The sequence below is a fragment of the Astyanax mexicanus genome, chromosome 9 (assembly GCF_023375975.1).
Source record: "Astyanax mexicanus isolate ESR-SI-001 chromosome 9, AstMex3_surface, whole genome shotgun sequence".
Lineage (NCBI taxonomy): Eukaryota > Metazoa > Chordata > Actinopteri > Characiformes > Acestrorhamphidae > Astyanax > Astyanax mexicanus.
In genome coordinates this window covers 34,044,046-34,068,078 of record NC_064416.1, presented here as the reverse complement: position 1 = coordinate 34,068,078, position 24,033 = coordinate 34,044,046, and the positions used below count along the sequence as shown (strand labels likewise).

The 24,033-nt window shown below is 39.4% G+C and overlaps 1 protein-coding gene across 5 annotated transcripts in view; it reads right to left on the bottom strand.

Moving 5' to 3' along the window:
* Positions 1–24,033, bottom strand: part of kirrel3b (kirre like nephrin family adhesion molecule 3b) — a 385,143-nt gene that overhangs the window by 128,179 nt on the left and 232,931 nt on the right. For all 5 annotated transcript variants that reach the window (XM_022667734.2, XM_022667736.2, XM_049483738.1 and 2 more), the window contains exon 2: positions 12,439–12,588. In XM_022667734.2, the coding sequence (XP_022523455.1) occupies positions 12,439–12,588 (150 nt within the window). The remainder of the gene's footprint in view (positions 1–12,438; positions 12,589–24,033) is intronic.

The following is a 24,033-nucleotide window of genomic DNA, read 5'->3' as shown; positions in this document are numbered from 1 at the left end:
ACATACAAGGTCTTTAAGGACCTGAACTGAATAAGGCATAGAAAGACTTGCATGTGGACTGGAGAAACTGAAACCAAACCCAAGACATTCTTTGAGTCTTTCCCCTCTCTCCAGTCCCCTCCCAATAATCACAAGCTGATGGTGTAGACTAGGTTGGAGGCTTTAAAGACCTAGACATGAACTGGTAAGACTGAATAAGACATAGAAAGGCATAGAACTCCCAATAATCACAAGCCAATTCTATGTTCCAAACCTAGATATGGACTATAAAGGCCTGCCAGTGGACAAGAAAGGAAAGATTAGACCTTGAACAACCTGAACTTGGATCAGAGAACTTTAGCCTTGGATTATAAAGACTGGACTTGATCTAGAATTACCTGAATTTGGAATATTAAGAATGGATTAGGCTTATAGAAAATAAGATTTGGATTAGAAAGACCAGGCCAGGCCCAGGAACATCAGGACTTTTAAGAGAAACAATGGAGAGGGCCTCTAAAGAAGTGGATGTGAGACCTAACAAGTCATAGAAAGACTGTAAAGACTGAAATTTAACTTCTTTTCAGTCTCCTTTCAATAATTGCAAGCTGATGACATGTTCTAAACTTGCAAATGTATATTTAAGATCATCTACCTGCCTGTTTCCTACTAGCTTGGCAAGCTCCAAGCCAAGGTAATTGAGGTGTACATGTTCTTCTGGAGCATGTGGATGTGGATTCATGGTTTAATAATACATCGAGAGGGAGGTGGGGTATTTCTGCCTGAACAGACTGTTTTACAACACCAGGCAGAGCCAGAACCGCCTCTTAAAAACCCTTCAGCTGTCTATTAGCTTGAAGTTTGAAAGGGGAGTAAGAAGAGACGCTTCGGCCCATCGGGGGAAATAAAGCAGATGAGGACTTGCTTGGTTGTGGAGAGCTTTACTGCACATTTCACAGCCTCTCCATGTGAATGACTTGCTCGCCTCTCGTGAGGATAAGTCTCCTCTAATTATTAGAGGCATCTGAATTCAGATGAGATTGGCTATTCAGGAACATCTCAAGAAGTGTATAAGGTTTTTAGCACTACAAGAAAAGGCCCTCTTTAGAAAGGCCTACTGCACTGCTAGCCTGGATTATATATATCTAAATAAATGTCCATTCAATTACAATGTACATGCATTATTTATGTTTTATTAAATTACTATAAAAGGTTAGTAAATTATATTTATTTGAGGACATACAATATTTAAATGTAGGATTAAAAAAATGGAATAAGGATTAGGATTTATACCAAGGCTTTGGCTTTGTGCAGCTAAATTTACACCTTGGGTGCCATTCAACACTCACCACCTAATATCTCCACTGACCCCCTCCCTCATTTGGAAGTCTGCCACTGAATGCCTGGAGGTGGAATATTGATTTTGCGCCATCTATCGATATGAGTCATGTTCGCTCCAGTGCAACTGCCGAGAGTTCCCAGTGACATAACTGTCTCACTGCGTGGGGTGCCACCTGCTCCATGAGCCCCCATAAGCCATACTGACATACCTCATCGCCAGATCTTTATTTTTTCATCAGGAGTTGGAGCATCCTCAAAGATACAGAAACTAGAAAGAAAATAAAAGACTGGCCATGGACTAGAAAGTCTGGACTAGACCTCGAAAGACTTGTACTTGGACTAGAAAGACTAGACCAAGCTTAAAAATATCTGAACTTGAACTGAAAAGTATTGAAACTGAAAGACTTGGATTTGTATTAGAAAAACTTGGACCAAGCTTTAAAAGACTTGGACCAAGCTTTAAAAGACTTGGACCAAGCTTTGAAAGACTTGGACCAAGCTTTAAAAGACTTGGACCAAGCTTTGAAAGACCTGAACCTGGAATGGAAAGGCCTTGATATGGACTAGAAAGACTAGACCAAGCTTAGAAAGACTGGAAAGTCTTGAGTAGCCATATAAAGAACTCGTATTAGAAAACTAAGACCAAACTTTGAAAGACTTGGACCAAGTTCTAAAAAGACCTGGACCTGGACTGGAAAGGTCTTGATTTGGCCTAGAAAAACTTGGCAAGGTCGAGAAAGACCTGGACCTGGACTGAAAATTATAAAGTAGACCTAGAAAGACTTTTACTTGTGTTAGAAAGACTTGGACCAAGCTTTGAAAGAGCTGGACCTTGACTGAAAAAGCATTGATTTCGACTAGAATACTGGGCAAGGTCTAGAAAGACCTGGACCTGTAGTGAAAAGTCTGGACTATACCTAGATATTCTTGGACTTGAACTAAAAATACTTGGACTTGAAGTAGAAAGACTAGACCAAGCTTAGAAAGACCTGAACCTCGACTGGAAAATCTGGAGTAGGCCTAGAAAGACCTGGACTTTTGTTAGAATGACTTGAACAATGCTTTGAAAGACCTAAACATGGACTAGAAATGCTTTAATTTAGACTAAGAAGATTGGGCAAGGTCCAGAAAGATCTACACATCGACTAAAAAGGCTGAACTACACACAGTAAATATTAAACATTTCACAAATAGCCTATTTTTGTTATTTCAAGATTATTTTCCATAGATATTGTACTGGAAAAAGCATGTTGGAACATATTTTATACAGTGTACCTCATGTTCTAATGTTTCCTCTTTTCCCTAGTTCTGCTAGCAATCGCCTACACACTGGATGTAGCAACGGAGCATGAAAAAGGTATGTACTTTAACATATTGCTGTGAAAAGGGGAAAAAATAGAGCAGACTTTCGGGCATAATGGCTTTTAAGTCCTTGAGCCTGACTGTTGAAACCACAGCACCACAAAATGCCAATTATTGCCCGCTGCCTCATTGGATCCCATTCACCTTTAATAGACCATGAAGTGCCCCTCGTTTTCCCCATCGAGGGGAGAGGAGTAGCCGATTATGGCACTGTGTGTTTTATCTGCCCACATATAGCTTTTAATCTCTCTCAGTGAGTGGGATGATGGCAGAGGAACAGAATGACCCAAAAAACAAATATTTAATAACCCATCAAAACAGCCAGTGCTCACGTGACTCGTTCCCAGTTTGGTGGCTTAAATGAATCGAAGGAATGCATTTTTCCACAAAACCAGTGGAGCAAATTGGCTCATCGATGGTTTTCTTATGAAGCAAGTCCACACTATTGGAGATGAGCGCTAAATATCAGGCAAAAGTGTTTAACGACTCAAAGCAGTCAAGTCTTACCATGTATTGACGGCCAGTCAAAGCGAGTAGAACTCACTAAATAACATTAATGGCCACTGACTCTGCTCGATATTGTGGTTTATTCTCCTGCCAAGAGATCGATGGATTTCCTGAAGCATCTATTAGCACTTAATGCCTGGCTGCAAATCCTCAAGCCTTCCCTCATCGTTCAGCGGGAAGAATATGTAATTTAATTCTGTAAGAATGTCCAATGCATTATGGGCTCAAGGTCATTCCCAATATCATCTGCATACATACCGCTTAACAAAGCCTGCTCATTCATCATGCAGCTGTAGGACTTGACCTCTTTCCGACGAGCACAACGCCGGTTTGACCCAACAAAAGCTTGAAGGAAGTCATCCCTGCACCAGCGCTCATGCATACTAAATTCATATGTGGCCTCCCTGTGACCCAAATTATGTCTTAATACATGCTACAACTTAGCTATAGCTTTCAAGGGCAATGAGGTAACATCTCGCTGATGTATGAAGACTTAAACTTGGGCTAGAAAGAGTGGATTAGGCCTAGAAAAAAATTGGCTTGGATTAAAAATACTGAAAAAGACATAGAAAGACCTGGAAGATTGGGCAAGAGCTAGAAACACTTTGATTTGTGCTAAAAAAGAAAGGACTAGGTCTATAATGACTGGGACCTAGACTAGAAAAATTGGACCAGGCTGAGAAACGCAGTAAGAGGACAACCTAAAAATTGACTCGAAAGGATGGACAAGATTTTGAAAGATCTGAATGTATACTAAAACACTGGACAGGGCCTTAAATGACATGGATGTAAACTAGGCCTAAACCAAGGCTTAGAAATATTTGGTCATAACCTACTAAGACCTAAGTTTGATTAAAATGACTTTAAGGCCTAGAAAGACTTGAACTTCAACTAGAAATACTTGGCATAAGAAAACTTCGACTTGGGACTTGGACCATGACAAGACAGATCTGGAGGTTTGTGAGAAAGATTACGGAAGGCCTAAAGAAAACCTTGCTTTGTATTAAAAAAGAATGGACTAGATCTAGAAAGACAAGGAAAGATGTGACCAGACATAGTAGGCTGAAAAAGGACACAGATTTAGATTAGAAAGGCTGGAGTTGGCTTTGAAAGATCTGGACTTAAACTGGAAGAAGTGGACAAGCCTAAAGCCCAAATGCCTTGAACATGAAAGACATGGACTTGGACAAGAAATACTGTACTAGACCAAGAAAGACTTCAATATGTATTAGAAAGATTGAACTATGTCTAGAAGGACCTAGACTCAGACTACAGATGTTAGACTACACCTAAAAAGATTTTGATGTGGTTTAGAAAAACTGAACTAAGACATTCAGATTCAGACAAGGACTAGAAAGACTAAAAGAGCAAAATATAACCTTGAAAGACTTAAAAAGATCTAGACAAAATTATACTTGAGCTTGAAAAAAGGGACTAGGTCTTTAGTAAGACCTGGATATGGTCTAGATCGACTGAGCAATGCCTAGAAAGATCTAGGTATGGACTAAAAGCCTTGTTTATGTCTGGAAAGATCAGGACTTGAAGTAGCAAGACATACATTTTATCTTCTTTCAAATATGCTTGTTATGTGACGAGACAACATCAAAGAACATGTGTCTATGCCTAGTGATGACGGAAGCTTAATCATTTATCATCCACAGAAGCCGCCGTGAGTGCAAGGAATCAGGACAAATCAGCGTGGTATACCTTCCGTCTCTGTCTGGCAATCCAGATGAATCGCACCATGGATGAGCTGTGAATAATCTCCCAAGCAATTCACACAAGGCGAGAGTGCCATAGATCAGAGCGAGGAATAAAAAGATGCTCGCATTGATCACAATGAATCCTGAAGACAACATATGTCACCGAAAACAAACAATGCAAAATAGCACCATTAGTGGTAATGGATCCATCAGGGCAGGAATGGATGAGTCTTTATAGCCAATCGATGGCAGCGGAAGTGGAAACAGGGCAGCAGTGATTAATAGCTGCATGGATGAGCAAGTGTATCTCCCTGAAGCCTCTCCGAGAGGAAACAAGAGAAAGAGAATGTGCAGATGAGCTACGTGACAACAGATCCAAACATGCTGGATGGATCATAGTAGAGAATACAGTGGGTATCGTGTAACTAGCATGGGAAAAATTTGTGGACATTGTGAACTAAATGCAAGTTATGAAGACACGATGAGATGCTCTAACCCTAACCCTAACCCCTAAGAAATACTGGACATCAAAACCATAAAAAAGATCTAAATCTGAACTAAAAGGTAAACTTGTCTTAAACAGACCTTTATTAGGGCCTAGAAATACTAAACAAAGTGTACAAAGACCTGAACTAGAGATACAAAGTCTAAACAAAGTGTACAAAGATCTTTTTAGGCCTTTTTGTCTAATTTCAAGTATTGTCTAATCTTTCTGGTCAACGTCCAGGTGTTTGTACACTGTGTTCTGTCTTTCTATCTCTAGTTCAGACCTAAACTAGAGATAGAAAGACTGAAAAAAGTGTACAAAGACCTGAACTAGAGATATAATGTCTGAAAAAGTGTACAAACACCTGAACTTTGTTCAGAAAGATTAGACAATACTTGATATTAGACAAAATGACTGAGTTAGGCCTAAAAAAGATCTGCCCTTGACCTAGAAATACTGGTCCTAGAAAGACATTATGCAATGTCCAAACTACAATTTCAGAAAAAAATGTACTAGAAAGACCCAGACCTGTACCCATTTAGGCTAGAAGTACTACACTGGGTCTAAAAAAATGTGGGCTTGAACTAGAAAGATTGGACAATGCACCGGAAGACATGGACTTGAACTAAAAAGCCTAAAAAGCCCTAACTAAAAAAGCCCTAAAAAGCAATGGACATTACTAGAAATGTTTGACTAGGTCAGAAAAAAGACCAAGACTTGAATGTGTGAATTAGCATTCAATGTCTATAGAATTCCAATCTAAGTAACTATGGTGTAGAAGATTTACATTATGATAGAAGCTATGTTGAATTAGAGAACATAGTATAAGATGTTTCCAATGAGGGGAAGGAACAGAAGCATGAATCTTTACAGAAGCAACTTATAAGTAAAATAACTCCAATGTAGGGCATCGCAGCTAACCAATTGAAGAAGCTAACCATGGAATGAAAGCTAATTTTTCAGAAGTTAAGATCACTTAAAAATGGTCTTCTAATATCCCTCTGGACACATCTGCTCTCTCTTTTTCTCTGTGTTTATTCCAGTTTTCATTTGTAACCCCAGAACAGCGAGTTCTACAAAGTTCAAAGCCGTGTTTCACTGATTAATGGTCCATCGACGGTGGAAACCAAACAATCTCTCAAAATCAACCCGTCTCCCATTTGTATGCCCTCGAACCCCACGAGCTCTTTCTTATTCTGTTTGGATGTTCCCATTTAGCCAAACACAAACACTACCCACAATGCATATTCATGGGATTTGTCGGTGGATATGTGTATGCCCGTGGTGGCCCAGAGCAGACACTTTTGATTAGAAGCGCAATGGAAAAACAAAAGGACCAGCGTGCGAGCGAAAGGGACCGATGGAAATCAGCTCTCTTTGTCTTCTGATTTAGAAAAGCAAATAGCGAGTGATTTCTCGAATTTTGCTCACTGTTCCTTCTCAGCCATGGCGCGAATTCGGAAAGCGGAGAACGAGAGGAACACTCTGCAAATGGCGGAGGGGGCAGATATTGAAATGTAAGGCGCTACACAATGCGTGCAGATGAGGTCGGTAGTCGGCTTACTAGTATGGTGTTGGACGAGGCTTGTAGGTGTCATAAAAAACAGACAAAAACAGTTCTCCCTTGCAGATTTAGTTAATATGCACTGTTTTGGAAGTTAGCATTATGTTTCATGATTATTATTAAACAACATGCCCTTTTTTGCCCTGATTTTGTAACACAACAAATGGAAAAAAGAACCCACAACCACTCTTATGTGACTTTAGAGACATAAACCCATTCGGCTCTTCAGTGGAATAGAGGTCAATGTTTATTTAGATGATTAAAGAAGTGTTAAAGAAGGGGAAGAACAGCTTTTTTACTGGCAAAATAGGAAAAGAACAGCGAAGTCAGTTCGGTTAGTTAGAAAACATCGTAAAAATGCATCAACTTGTGCCAGTTTAACAGTAAGGGACAAATAGTTAGTGATTTCTTGAATTTTGCTCACTGTTCCTCATCCATTCAGTAAACTTGGAGAGCTGTAAAAGAGAGAACCCTCAGCAAATGGCGGAGTGGACTGATATTGAAATTTATGGCGCTAAACAAGGTACCACAGGTTGTTTAACGTGTGCAGCTGGTAAATATGGTGCAAACCTGTAGTCAGATAACCAATGTGGTGTTGGAAGAGGCTGGAGTCCATTTTAGATTTAATCCATATTTTCTCTTTTGCAAGTTAGCATTTCGTTTCGTGATTAATATGAGACACCATGCACTTTCTTGTCCTGATTTTGCAACACAACAAATGGAAAAAGAAATGACAATCACTCTAATGTGTCTATAAAGTCATAAAACCATTTGGCTCTTCAGTGGATTAGAGGCCAATGTTTTTTTAGATGATTTAACTGTTAAAGAAGGGTAAGAACAGCTTACTTAATGGCAAAATAGTTAGTCAGTTAGAAAACACTGTAAAGATGCATCATCTTGGGTCTTTTCTTTTATTTTTATTCAGATTGTTCATGGACTTGCTCGCAAAAGGCCACGTAGTACTTAAATGAATACTAAGGCAGATACTTTTGATTAGAAACCCAAAGGAAAAACAAAAAGATCCGGCGAGCAAACCAAGCGAACTGATAGAAATCAGCTCTCTTTGTCTTCTGATTTAGGAAAGCAAATAGCGAGTGATTTCTCCTATTTTTCTCACTGTTCCTCCTCAGCAATGCTATGAAGTCAGAGAGCTGAGAGAAGCACTCTGCGAACGGCGGAGTGGGCTAATATTGAAATCTATTGCGCTATACAAGGTGGCACGCTTTGTTTTATGCGTGCGGCTGCTCGCCTGGCGCGTGCAATCGTAGATGTGTCATTATTCTTTATTGGAGAAAGCGTTGCTTGTTGACGCAGGCATCGGTGCTAAAAAGAGCAGCTGTGGTGCAATATTTTCGCAAAGTGCCTTCCACCTCAATGACGTTCACGCCGCCCATGTCCCTGACGCCTGGCTCTTAGAGCGGGCTTTTGTCCCAGCAGCAGCAGCTCTTACAAACAACTCCATACAAACAAACACAGTGGGGTAAAACATCTCATATACAGTATATATATATATATATATATATATATATATATATATATATATATATATATATATATATATATATATATATATATATATATGCAAGCCTTAGGCTTCATTCAAGTACTCTGCGGCCTTCCCCCGAGCAAGTCTACAGTCAATCTGAATAAAGAATGCGAACAGAGTAATTCTCTTCCACTTGTCCCTGACAACTAAACTGACCCAAGTTGATGCATCTTTTCAATGTTTTCTAACTGACAGAACTGACATTTCTGTTCTTTCCCAGTTTTGCCACAAACTAAGTCGTGCTTTCCTTTCCTAACCCTTGACTTGTCTAAATAAATCATGTCCTCAATTCCACAGAAGGGAAAAAAATTGCCAACAAGGCCACACTGTACTGTTCTAAGCCTGTGTGCACAGTGTTTATGGTTTCTTGTTCTGTTAGCTGTGTTGCAAAATAAGGAATATTATTAGACATATATAACAGTTGCTGTCAATGGATTGGTCCATCACACCGGCTATGAGCTACGCTACTCATTGCTACAGGCATAGACAAACAGCTCTAATGGTAGTACTCAGCTATGGGTCTCAACATACATCACTACAGACCTAGTGCAACATCACTACCACAGTGTTAGCACACACTCCAGCTATGGTCGTCAACACACATCACTACAGACCTAGTGCAACATCACTGCCACAGAGTTAGCACACACTCCAGCTATGGTCCTCAACACACATCACTATGGGCTTAATATAGCATGGACTTAATCTAACATTGCTATTGTGACATTAGCAATGGAACTTTTTTTAGCTTGTCCATGGAGACATCTGTAGGCTCCATGAAGTCAATGGAGAACCTTAGCACAGCAGCTATGGACCTCAACCTACGTCTTCCCAATTTGGTGCAAATGTGGAGCCAACAACCATATCCCTACATCATTAGGCCCTCCCTCCAAATGGTTCTGTTTCCTTAAGTATAGTTATCTTAGCCTGGTCTATAAGCCATGGTGAACTATGTCCATATGGAAAAGCCAATGAAACATTTACCCTCTGAGCTCAGTTTACCACTAGTGTTCCTGTTTGTACATCCATTTGTGTTGGACAGAAGGTCATTAACAACACAAGGTGTGAACAAACCAAGCAGTTTTAAGAGTTAATACCGCAAGCGGCTCCTGGGAGCTTGATAACCACAATCGGAGGAGCTGCAGGGATTTACTTGGATACAGTTGCCCGCAGAGGTTTAATTAAAGCTTGCTATCAGTATCGAGATGGCACAGAAGCTCTGCCGCCGAAGGTCAGAGGCGACGAGACCCAGGATCTCCTGTGGAATACATATTTAATGGCACGGATCGTTCCGGCTCTTGGCTCTAAGATGGTCTGGTGGGCTTTGCGTCATGCCCGGCAAGGGGAGCTCTGGGGCAAAAGGTAAATGGATGGTTGCAGACACGGGAGCAGTTTGCCCTCTGTATGACCCAGTAGTCCATGGCCCGGCCTGCAAATCCCAGCACCATGTGGGAAAAAAAAATCTGAAAGAGTCTCCAAATATAAAACTTTTATCATTTGGAAGATATTGTAGATACAGCAAAAGTATGAAACAAGTCTTGGGTATACTGTACCATAAATAACCTTCCTATGCTCATTGTTATCTGACACCCCGCCAACAGTCTATTTTCATTCCTTGCACCTGCATTGTTGAAATAGCATCAGTGCTTGGGAATATATCTACCTCGATGGGCTTGGTGGTCTTGAAATGAGGTAGTTTTTAGGTAAATTTATTGGCTCGACATATGTCAACCGTCAAGGTGTACTTTTCCTGTTGTTACGATAGCAAAGACACACTGACATGCAATTAATGGCTCACCTATAGATCACTAAAATAAAGCCCTATATGCCTAAAAGTTTGTGGACACACCTTTTAATGACTGCATACTTTGAGTTGCACCCATTGCTAACATACAGGGGTTGGACAATGAAACTGAAACACCTGGTTTTAGACCACAGTAATTTATTGTGGTGACGGACAGTTCTTGTGGAAACAGGAGAGTTGAGGTGTACATTGAACTGCAGCCGTGGTTTTATGTTTCTTGGATACAATCCGGGTTAGCTCCCGATTATCCCTTTCAGACAGCTTCCTCTTGCGTCCACAGTTAATCCTGTTGGATGTGTTTCATCATTCTTGGTGGTATGCTGACATTACCCTGGATACCGTGGCTCTTCATACATCACAAAGACTTGCTGTCTTGGTCACAGACTCTTTTGAACTCTGCTATGTCAGCCATAATGTTGTGTGTATTGCAGTATTTTGAGCAAAAATGAAGATTGGCCACCAGGCTGCTCCAATTTAGCCATGAAACCTCCCACACTAAAATGACAGGTGTTTCAGTTTCATTGTCCAACCCCTGTAGAACCTAATTGGCACCATGCTGCCTAATGCAAGATCCTGTGTAACCCAATTATTTTCTTTGCATGTTCCAAAGCAGGGTCAGATCACATGGCACAACAGGGGCTCAAATGTGTCAGCTTAAAACCTGCTCTAGTTTATTACAAAAAAACTAAAACATTTCTCCATTTGTACATTTTTGACTTTGTACTGTATCACTGAAAACGTACTGGCTCAGAACGCTGATGAATATGCATTAGGGGGCCGGGGGCACAGGGATCGCAATCCAACAAGCGTTACACGAAATTAAACAATTAGGCTGATACAATGCAAGCAGCAATTTTGCGAACAGGAAGAGATGCACTTCAAAAGCTATCTAAAAGCTAAAAGTACTCCAGAGGTTCACAGGTTATATTTTGGTAGGCTAGTCCTAGTCTCTTTTTTACAAAATGCGACACCAATTATACAGGTCATTTGGCAGAGTGTTGGAGAGTAAAAGAAAGAAAAAAAAAAATCCCACAAAAATAATGTTCCATCTTAATGTGTACCTTAGCTAAGCGTCCCCTCATTACCAGGAGTTCTCTCTAAAAGCACTTTGGTGGTTTGAGAGTCTGGCTTAATGGGGAGGAAAGGGTAAGAGCTGTTAATTTGCTATCAAATTAACAAATTAACAGAAAACATGGACACATTACAGCTCTACTTGCTGGCTCCAGTTTAATCTAGACATCTTAAGAAAACTTCAACAAAGTGTGCATGGTCAACTTTTATTTCTTTCTATAGCCCTGTTATTATTTCATTACTGCATTATTACATTGCAAAACTTTGCTTTCATGTTTTATCTTAATTGCATTTGTTACTATATATCTATTTATGCTGTATATCTATTCAGTTGGGTTGGGACAGGGCAATTTAAGGCTAGTAAGAGTAGATTAAAAAAACAAAAAATGTAAAAAGGTGATGTCGACAGGTGACTTCAAACTAGATTTGGTAACCTACAAAAGCACTATAAACTATGGAGAAAAACAAGTGAAATAATTTAATAAAAAAACTAAATATGTTTTATATTTTACCTTTTTTTAAAGTTAAAAAACAAAGTGAATTACTTGAATTTCTTGTCCCTTAATATGTTTGAGAGCATCAGTTGTGAAGGTGTAAATAGGTAGAGTTGGTATACAGTGAATATCTCTATTTGAATATGTGATGTTCTAATCTATAGTATGGCAAGAAATCCTCAACTAAGTAAAGAAAAAAAAACATACTTTAAGCAATGAAGGTCAGTCAATCCGAAAAATTTAAAGAACTTTGAAAGTATCCTCAAGTGCAGTCGCACAGACTATCAAAAACGTACTGATGGAATTGGCACTCATCAGGACTTCCCCAGGAAAAGACTTCTGTTGCACAGGATAAGTTAATCAAAGTTACCAGCCTCAGAAACCACAAGTAAACAGTGTATTTTAAAAGTGTATATATTTTTTAACAGTTACTACATGATTCCTTATGTGTTCCTTCATAGTCAGGATGACTTCAGTATTCATTTACTGTAAGATAATAATAAAAAAGAAATGAAAAAAATATTAAAATATTTAGATACTCTCTGTAATCAAATAAAAGTAAAAGTAAATGTTCAGTATTTACCAGAAAGGTCTCTTCCGACACCCAAAGCCAGGCCATCTTTGATCCACAGCACCACACCATGGTAGCCTGGAATTGAGCATGGCAGCGTGACAGGCTGACCCGCCACCACTACCAGGTCCTGGGGCTGCTGGGAAAACATGGCAAACACCCCTGAAACAAAACAGAGAGAGAGAGAGAGAGAGAGAGAAAGAGAGAAAAACAGAGTCAGACAAACACTGGCAACTCAGATAGACAGCTAGCCTTGAAACACCTAGCGTCAGTTTTAGTGAAGGCTAACATTACTAGCCCTCCATCAAACATTCCCCCCTGAAAACGGCTTCTGCTGCACTAAAATTAATATGTCATGTTAATAGCACAGTGGGTCTCTTGCCTGTCTGTCAACACAGTGTAACAGAGAGTTTCACACACACACACACACAGACACACACACACACATTCAGTTGACTACATTAGCTGTAAGAGGTGCAGGTGATGCTGTTTGGCATTTGAGCCTCTTAGGAGAGCTGTAGAAGTGTCAGAGACAAATAGAGAAAGAAAGGAAGGGCAAGAGAGATAGAGTCATAGATAACGAGAGAGAGAGAGAGAGAGAGAGAGAGAGAGAGAGATGACAATCAAACAGATGAGACAGGGCTTCATTCCCCAGTATATCCATAAGAATTAATGCGCAAAATTGTTTACTGCACAGCTCTTAAATTAATAGTACCATTTCTTGTGTTGAGTTACAGTTGATATTGGATAGGATTTTGGTTGGGCTATATTACTGCTCTGTCAGAATTTCGTTGAGCTACAGTTGGGTTTGGATATGATCTGGTTGGGCTACAGTTGGGTTTGTATAGGATTTGGTTGGGCTATAACATTGCTCTGTCAGAATTAGGTTGGGCTACAGTTGAGTTTGGATAGGATTTGGTTAAGCTATAATATTGCTCTAGAAGAATTTGGTTGGGCTACAGTTGGGTTTGGATATGATTTGGTTGGGCTACAGTTGAGTTTGGTTAGGGTTTGGTTGGGCTATAATACTGCTCTGTCAGAATTGGGTTGGGCTACAGTTGGGTTTGGATATGATCTGAATGGGCTATATTACTGCTCTGTCAGAATTGGGTTGGGCTACAGTTGAGTTTGGATAGGGTTTGGTTGGGCTACAGTTGAGTTTGGATAGGATTTGGTTGGGCTACAGTTGAGTTTGGATAGGATTTGGTTAAGCTATAATATTGCTCTGGAAGAATTTAGTTCGGCTACAGTTGAGTTTGGATAGGATTTGGTTGGGCTATAATACTGCTCTGTCAGAAATGGGTTGGGCTACAGTTGAGTTTGGATAGGGTTTGGTTAGGCTACAATTGAGTTTGGATAGGATTTGGTTGGGCTATAATACTGCTCTGCTAGAATTAGGTTGGGCTACAGTTGAGTTTGGATAGGGTTTGGTTGGGCTACAGTTGAGTTTGGATAGGATTTGGATGGGCTATAATACTGCTCTGTCAGAATTTGGTTGGGCTACAGTTGGGTTTGGATATTGGTTGGGCTATAATACTGCTCTTTTAGAATTGGGTTAGGCTACAGTTGGGTTTGGATAGGATTTGGTTGGGCTATAATACTGCTCTGCTAGAATTAGGTTGGGCTACAGTTGAGTTTGGATAGGGTTTGGTTGGGCTACAGTTGAGTTTGGATAGGATTTGGATGGGCTATAATACTGCTCTGTCAGAATTTGGTTGGGCTACAGTTGGGTTTGGATATTGGTTGGGCTATAATACTGCTCTGTTAGAATTGGGTTAGGCTACAGTTGGGTTTGGATAGGATTTGGTTGGGCTATAATACTGCTCTGTTAGAATTGGGTTAGGCTACAGTTGGGTTTGGATATGATTTTGGTTGGGCTATAATACTGCTCTGTTAGAATTGGGTTAGGCTACAGTTGGGTTTGGATATGATTTTGGTTGGGCTATAATACTGCTCTGTCAGAATTGGGTTGGGCTACAGGTGGGTTTGGATAGGATTTGGTTAAGCTATAATATTGCTCTGGAAGAATTTGGTTTGGGCAACAGTTGGGGTTGAATAGGATTTGGTTGGGCTATAACACTGCTCTAAAAGCATTTGGTTGGGATACATTTTAATTCGAACAACATTTGGTTTTATTTGGCTGTATTTGGATTGGGCAGGTTTGGTTCTGCTACAGTTCAGTTTGGACAGAATTTGTTTGGGCTACAGGTTAAATCAGAAATAAATTGGTTGGGCTACAGCTGTGTTTGGATCGAATATGTTTGAGCTACAGTTGGAAACAGAACCTAATTTTTCTGTTGGGTTTGAAAAGAATTTGCTTGTGCTACAGTTGGTTATGGACTTGATTTGGTTGTGCTACAATTGAATTTGGACAGCCTTTGATTGAGCTTAAGTATAGTTCTGCTCTGAGCAAGTTTGTCTGGGATACAGTTTTAGTATTTGGTTGGGCTTTAGTTAGTAAACTGTAGCTTAGGCTACAGTTTTGCTCTGATATAATTTTTGGTTGTGCTACATTTAAAATCATACAGAATTTGGTTGGGCTCCAGGTTTCAGAGAAGAATATTGTGCTACATGTCTTTTTTTCTGAGAAATTGTTTTGCAGCAATAACTTGAAGGACTGGTAAAGGCTGCTTTACAAAGAACGTTGACCCTAAGTGACAGGGTCACACACACTGGCTTTGTTTACCGTTCTGTATCTTTTGCAGAGAGGACTCGCCGCAGTACAGTAGAATGAATGTCTTTCATTTCACGCCACATAATGCCTTTATAATAATGTCTCACACACACACACACACACTAACATGCTCACTGGAACATAAAGAAGCGATGCGGTCTGCGCTCCATCAGTCCCATATGAAGCTGGATGGTGAAAGGCTTGCTTGCAGAGGAATGTAATGGAGCGCATTAATGGCAGCAGTGGCGGTGCATTCAACTGTCTCTTATGCGAGACTGTCCGGGGTTGGGTTTTTTTCAAAGCTCTTCTGCATGACTTTATTCTGGCCTCATACAACAACATATTCAACACAGCTATTCATGGTGTTTATGGAATAAATAATACACATTTGAAACATTTGTATTTTTAGATGATTTGCACTTCACCTTTCAGACCTCTTAAGCCTGAGAACTGTTTCCTACACATTCAAAAGACTCTTGGAGAAACAAACTGGAGAAAACAGGTATAGGAAGACATCTGGCTGACCCATATGGCAATGCTTTTAGCTCAGCTGAACATTGGACTAATTCTTATAAATAATAAGAAAACTGAGCTAAAGCTGTTGCCATGTGGGTCAGCCAAACCTGACTCGACCTGTACCAGTTTTTTCCAGTTTCCAAGAATTTTTTGATTGATAAGGAAACACTTTAAACCCTCTTTGGCTTTATCTGTAATGTATCTAAAGAAAATACGTATTTATGATAAAAGTGTGAAAGTGCTGTACATTGTGTGGATCAGTGATGGTATAGTTACTTTGAAAAAGTAATCCGATTACTGATTACTGATTACTCCTTTAAAAAGTAACTTAGTAACTTGATTTTAAAAGTAACTAAGTTACTTTACAAGTTACTTTATTAGTTACTTTCAGCAGCTGCAGACACCACTTCCCGCCGCCTTAACATAAACATTATAACCAGTTTTGCCAATACTCCCTTTATTGGAAAATGCATTTTTAACAGCAACACTTTATCTCTATTAAGTTAAACTATTTTCTAAAAAAATAAGTTTTTTTTTATAAAAATAAAAAAATTAACTTATAAATATTTTTTTATAAAAAAATAAAATATGGTCTTTCTTGATTTTACTAAACATAAATACTTGTTTTTATAAAAAATATATAAAATAAAGAAAGTCTTTCTTGACCTGATATATTTAACACTGTAAAACTGAACATTGAACTTGTTGTTCTCTGCAGGGCAGCAAGGAGTGGTTTTATAAAACAGAACCGTGTATATGGTCTAGACCAGGGATCACATATTTGCAGACTGCGGTCCGGGTCCGGACCCAGACGTTGTCCAATACGGACCCATACCGGACCCAACTACTGAGAAAGATTTAATTCTGACAGTGTTCATTTAAACTGAACTTTTTAAACAAGAACTTTTCTTGTCTTTACGGTATGTGCGCTCTGCGCCACAGTGAACTTCCAATCACGTGTGGTGTAAAATCTTTAAATGCTCTCCCCTGCCAATCAAATTTGTGGCAGACCGCTGCCCTGGCTAGTGAATTGGGACGCAGCCGCAAAAAAACGCCTTTATAAAGAGATAGGGAGCGGAAAACGGGCGGAAACCAAAGAGCGCGAGAGACAGGGGAGAAAGCGAGACGCGTGTGATTGGGGAAGAGCGGAGGGGGAATGGGTAAGGGAGCGGTGTGTGTGTGTGTGTGTGTGTGGAGGAGATGAGGTGGAGAGAGAGAGAGAGAGAGAGAGAGAGTAACGCACAGTGACTTAAATAAGTAACTTTAATCTGATTACTGGATTGGAAATAGTAACGCGTTAGATTACTCGTTACTGAAAAAAAGGGTCAGATTAGAGTAACGCGTTACTAAGTAAGGCGTTACTGACTTCACTGGTGTAGATGCGGCAGCAACAGCATCTGTTCCAATACTGCTTTACTACAGACAAAGGCTTTGTAAACTTGCATTTTCAAAAATCAATTTCCAAAGCTTTTAAATTTGCAGAAAAGCATCCTACTTCCTACTAGGTTCCTACTTTGAATACTATCAAATATAAAAGTTATTTTGGTTTGTTTAACACTTTTCTTCATAGTTTGATCCACTTTAGTATTAATGTCAATGCAGAAAGTTTTAAAGTAAAAAAAAAAAAAAACATTCTGAAGTTAAGGTGTGTCCAAACTTTTGACTGGTACTGTATTAGGTTAAGCCATTTTTTGGAATGGTGTCTTTATTGTTATGGTAAAAGGCTATGTATAATACTGCTAAATAAAAAAAAAATTGCACAAAAGTCAACAAAGCAACAAGTCTTAGGAATCCTGTCCAATATTTTGCACTCTTCCCTATTTAGCACATCTGGTTCAATGCTAATTATCAAGCTTCTCAGTTGTGTTACATTAGAGAAAGTGTTAAACTATAATAGCTAATATAAACAGAAACTGTGGGAACAAGGAACTGTCTTTGCGAAGTATTGCCAGCAACTATCACACCATACTGTAATGTTTTACACAGGACTCCAACCAGCCAAAAACAGAAACACAATAGAAAATGACAGGAAAACAAAAGCACGTCTCCAAATGCAAGGAAGAAAAAAAAAAAAGAAACTCAGAGGTGCAATTGATCACAGGAATGCTGCGCCGAGCCTCTAATGGCTGTGGAAGTTTTGTATTAGCGAAAGCATCGGTCCTGCTGCCGTCCTGCTCCGAGTGAGACATGATGCATGGCTTGTTAAGAGGTAAACACACGTCGACGGATTGATTTATACAAATTCTCCCCGGCGGATTCCCGCCGTACGCCGTCCCCCATTATTAAATCAACACGCGGAGAGGGGAAAAATGCTGCTGGAATCCGCGGGCATATATTGGGCACTTCATCTTTTGAAGCTTGGGAGGCGTCGCCTGCGAGAGGCAGCAGTTATTTATTTATTTACTTTTAGTATTTCTCTGTGTGAATGTGTGTGAGCGTGTTTGCATTCAGTTTTGTGGGGACAGAGTTATCACCTGGATAATGAGGACCCTATAATATAAAAATGTCTACGTTTAGGCCTAGGTTTGAAATGGGTTATATTTGGTCCAAATTTTTGCTGACACAATTGTACAAATGCACAAATACATCACACACATACAAACATACATACGTACAGTATGAATGTTGCGTCTAGTAAATGTTATGTGTATTAGACTTAGTCTATTACTAATGTAAAATGTGTGATAGATTTGGATTAGAAATGGCTGAAATGGGAGTGGCTACTTAATTTGTGCACCTCCAAAAACATGATGATGATAACGCACTTAAATTTAAAATATATATTTTTATATAGAAAATTTGAAGCTACATGTTCATAATATTATATCCATCATCTATAGCCCTCACTACACAGTGACTTTCCTAAAGCTTTACACCCCCAAGGACCCCTATAGCTCATGTTTTGGATTTTTTTTTTTTTTCACAATATTTTACAGAATATTTTCTTGTATGTAGAGTCAAACAGGATTATTATCTAGGATATTACCTATTATAATCATTAGACACATTGGAGCAAGCAGTCCTTACTAATGGGAACAGCATTGTATTCGCATGTCCCCACTTCCCCACTAATCCCATTCTAATAGGGCTAAAGCTATAAATGCAAAATTGCATGTTTTAGGAATCTAAAACCGCTCTCCTCTTCGTAATCACTGCTATTGTCACCTTTCTCAACCTGTGCACTGATTGAATTAATGCCTGTGCTCAGTCGACTGCAGTACACCCCCCCTGTGCCCCCACCCACGTCGTTCCTGCCTCGTACCCACTGCTTAAACTCCATTCCAGCACCTACTCACATCCCTTCTGTCACCACTACAAATTAGCCGGATTAGGATGCTTTTCTGCGGGTTGCCACCACCTCACCTCCCCGAACATCAGGACACCTGCTCATTGCTAATTATTACTGTACACCATCCCATAATTATTCTGATTACTCCTAACGGTTAATTAGATTTTTTTTTTAAAGAAGAAGAAGTAAATAATGAAATAACAGTAAGAAACAAGAGAGCCGGCACTGTTTATGAATATCAATAGGCTCCCCCTGAACTGGAGAAAAAAAAAAAAAACGGCAGAACTTTTTCTCACGAGACTCTGAGGACTTCTTCTTTATTCAGCGCGGGAACGTCGGCACATTTCTGCGCATTTTAACATTCACTCCTGGATGAGACGGATTCAGCGCACATCTTTCGCTAAAGCCTTCAGCGGAGGAAAGAGACAGGGGATTCAGAGCGGAATTAAAAATCCAGAGAGCGAGAGAGAACCTGCACAGTTTAACACAATAAAGTAGCCTTTTTTTAGCTTAAAACGTAACCATTAGGCTGTTCAGCTCTTCAGCTATTCTCAGCATGGTGCAGGATGGGAGTCGGATCTGATTGGCTGAGTCATATGCAGATGTACGATGTACACCGATTAAGCTCTCCTTGTTTTTTACACACATTATACATTGTTTTAGATCCGCTGATCATATATAACACTTTGTAGTTCTATATGCTGTAATTACAGACTGTAGGTCATGTATCTGTTTATCTGTATAATTCATTATTCACCTTTTTTTAAACACTTAACTGGAGTGACCATCAAAACATTAGGATGAAACTAGCTCTCATCAGGAAAGCTCCAGGTAAGGAAGACCCAGAGTTTCTTCTGTTGCACAGGATAAGTTACCAGCCTCAGAAACTGCAAGATAACTTATCTTAACCCCAGATAAGAGCACCTAAATGCTAGTATTTTGGTGTGTTTAACACTTTTAAGTCACTACATGATTCCTTGTCTACAATATAGGAAAAATAAAAATACATACATACATACAAACATAATAAACCCTTAATGAGAAGACAGGTTTCAAAATGCCTTATATTGGTATGTGTAATGCTCTTATGAATAGATATTATAAGGCATTCTGAAACTACTCATTAAAAAGGTTTTGTACTAGTACTTTTGTAACACATTATTTATGTCACTACCAAAGCTTATGAGTTAATTATAAAAGCTTAGGGCAATTATTATAAGCCATTGTGTATACTATATAGTGCATTATTAATGTGTACATACACTTCATAAGAGCTAGTGGTAACAATTTTTCTATTAGACTCTATATACAGATTCATAACATATTATGATGCAATCATAAGGCATTATATACATGTATATAAATATTTGGCTGTTTGGATGGTCATCTTGATCCTGTTCCAGAAGCAGGACAATGATGGCTTTGGTCAGGACTAAATGTTGGTCCCAGAGAGGCTAACATTCTGCCCACGCCACCTGGCATGTCCACTTGCCCGGCTAAACGCAAAGCCCGGCTCGCTCTCTGGAAACGTTTCAGGCAGCAGAACGCATATGTAGGTCACAGTGGGAGCTGACACAGTGAGGGAGGAAGAGGAGGAAGAGGAGGGAGGAAGGGCAAGGGGGGGTCGAGCTCCACAGGAGGAACTCTTTCGCCTTTTTTTTAGAGCCATTGTCGCATCTGCCAGCGTTCCGCTCTGCTGGCCTGGCCGAGCCTGGCTCAAGCCCTTCGCTCCTCCTCCTCCTCTTCCTCCCTGTTGTGAGAGCACAAGCTGTGTGCCCAGTAGAGCGTGGCACTCGCCTGAATGGAGAAGTGTGGATTCTTATGCTTGGCCTCGCAGCCGACCGAACTACGGAATCTCCGGGTGGGATCAAACCCATAGAATTAGGATTATTGCTTTTTTTTTTTTCAGTACATGAAAAATCCAGCGAGAAACAATAAGGGGATGAGCATCAGTGCTTGGACCCCTATTTATACAATTATCTAACAAAATAGCATACAGGTTTGATTTATTCTGTATGGACAGGTTCTGATCTAGTCTACTTCTCTTAACTTGCAGCATTCAAATGCCTTGTATCTTAAAAAAAAAAGAAGAAAAAAAAAACATAAATTCTTCTTACAAGAGAAAATAAAGACATGTTTGTCTTCCAATGAATGTAATGTTTTGATTTATGATAGCTTTAAAATATAATACAATAAAATGCTTGGCATTTAAGCATTTGCCTTTTCCTCCATCATGGCATTTTTCATGGTACAGAGGAGATTTAAAAAAAAAAAAGAAAAAAAATGGCTCTCATCAGGACTCTCAAGTATTCATAATTTCCTCCCATATATTTTTGTCATGGTACAGAAGAGAATTTAAAAAAGTATGATGAAACTGGCTCTAATCAGGACTAGCAAACATTCATAATTCCCTACCTTATGTTTATTGTCAAGGTACAGAAGATAATTGTAAAAAATATGATGAAGAAACTGGCTCTGATCAGGACTTTCAAGCATTTGATTTGCCATTTTCTCCCTTATTTTTATTGTCATGGTACAGAGAAGAATTTTAAAAATATGATGGAACTGGCTATAATCAGGATCCAATGCAGTCATTAAAATATTATGATATTATGTTTATATATATATATATATATGTTATTTTTTGAGTCACATATACCTTATAGTATAGTCTTAAAGTGTGTTATTTCTGTGGCCTAATCTTAATTAAGAATTAAATAATAGCAGGAATTTATTATACTATCATGTCTTTTCGATTTCATAACACAGTTAAGGTTAGTTTCCCAGACAGGGGTTAAGCCTATATGCAATGCTCAGATAATCCACCAGAAATATACAAATCAATTAATCAAAATCAGGTATCTGATTTAACTTTAATAATACTTAATTATTTATTTATTATTATTATTATTATTTTTTTATTTATACTTTGATGTTAGCTTTATTATATAGATGTAATTTATTAAGATGTGTGATCTGTAGAGCATGTGGTACAGGAGACCTGTACTGTATGTGTGGGTGAGTGTGTGAATGTGTGTTACGCTGTAGACACTGATCCCTGTTATTAAGGTTTTATTATCTGTGATAATCAGCACGAGATCAAGAAAGTGTAATAAAAGAGAAGAGTCTAGACATACTGTACTTTCCTGGAAGGCCACAAGCTGCAATCCGCCTGACAGGTAGAGCAGATGTGTGTGTGTGTGTGTGTGTGTGTGTGTGTGTGTGTGTGTGTGTGTGTGTGTGTGTGTGTGTGTGTGCACTTATTGGTATTCATGGAGTGTTTTCTCACCACAGCCGCTGTCAATGGTGTGTGTGTGTTACTACACAGTGCCTGAAGGGCTTCTCTTTCTCGCTTTTACTCGCCGCTCACTGTAGATACACACAAAGACGGCTAATTAAAGAATTACCTCGCTGGTTTGACCCCATACTTTATGCCTTCTGAAACAATGGCCGCTTTTTATTGTAGAGTCTAATGGTTACCAAAGCTGCAGTTTACAGTTTCAGACCGCTTACGGTTTCTTTTTCCATTTGCTGTGTTGTTTAACATCACTACCGGCTGTATCCAACATAACTACCACAGCTCCAGCATGCCAACCACAGGTATCATCTGGTATTGTACCTACAAGTATTGGTATTGAAGCTACAAGTCTCACTCCACATCTCTACCACACCGATAGCATGTTGACTACTGGTCTCATCCCACATCACTAGTGCACCATTATGGTGCAGACTAATGAGCCTGCTTCCTCATTGCTAGTACAGTGCTAGCACACTGATTACAGGGGCATCACTAACACAGTGTTAGCACATTGGCTGCCAGTCTCATCCCACTTCACTATTGCTGCATTAGGACAACTGACCACTGGGCTCATCCCACATCACTACACAATACATTTACGAGCATTAAATCAACACTGTTAGTGTTAAATTAACACTGAGTGTGTAAAATGAAAAAAAAAAAAGTGTTTATTTTACACTAGCAAATTTACTGTGTATTGCCGCATTAGGATGCTGAATTTGGCCTAATTTCACATCACTACTGAAGCATTAGCATTCCAAATACTGGCTTTATCCCACATCACTACTGTAGCAGTAGCACAATGACTACTGGCCTCAACCCACATTACTATTGTGGCACTAGCACGTTGACTACTGGACTCACCCACCTTACTACTGTGCAAATGCTACAGTAGTGATGTGGGTTAAAGCCAGTATTTGGAATGCTAATGCTGCAGTAGTTAGCACAGTGACTACTGGACTCATCCCACATCACTATTCTGGCACTAGCATGCTGATTACTGGACTCATTCCACATCAATACTGTGGCACTAGCACGGTGACTACTGGACTCATTCCACATCACTACTACTGCATTAGCACAGCGATTACTGGACTCATCCCACATCACTATTGCAGCATTAGCATTCCAAATACTGGCCTCATCCCACATCACTACTACTGCATTAGCACAGCGAATACTGGCCTCATCCCACATCACTACTGCATCATTAGCACAGCGACTACTGGCCTCATCCCACATCACTATTGTAGCATTAGCACACTGACTACTGGCCTCGTCCCACATCACTACTGCAGCATTAGCACAGCGACTACTGGGCTTATCCCACATCACTACTGCAGCATTAGCACAGCGACTACTGGGCTTATCCCACATCACTACTGCATCATTAGCACAGTGACTACTGGCTATCTTAAGTGTAAAACAAACCAAAATACTAGGTGATCTTATCTGGGCTGCTGTTTACTTGTGGTTTCTGAGGCTGGTAAATCTGATGAATTAATTCTGTGCAACAGAGGTAACTCTTGGTCTTCATTTCTTGGGGCGGTCCTGATCAGGGCCAGTTTCATCATCTTTTTTACCAACTTTTCTGTCGGTCTTTTTTGAAAATGCACTTGAAGATGACTTTCTTTGCACTTGAAGATGGCTATAAGACTTTCTTATAAATCTGACTTAGAAAAATGCTAAATAATAACTTATATTTTAATAAATGTAAAACATAAAACATATTCTGGTTTGTTTATCGTTTTTCTATTTACTAAATAATTTCATATGTTTTTTTTTTTTTTTTATAGTTTGAATGACTTTAGTATTACCCTGCTATGGAAA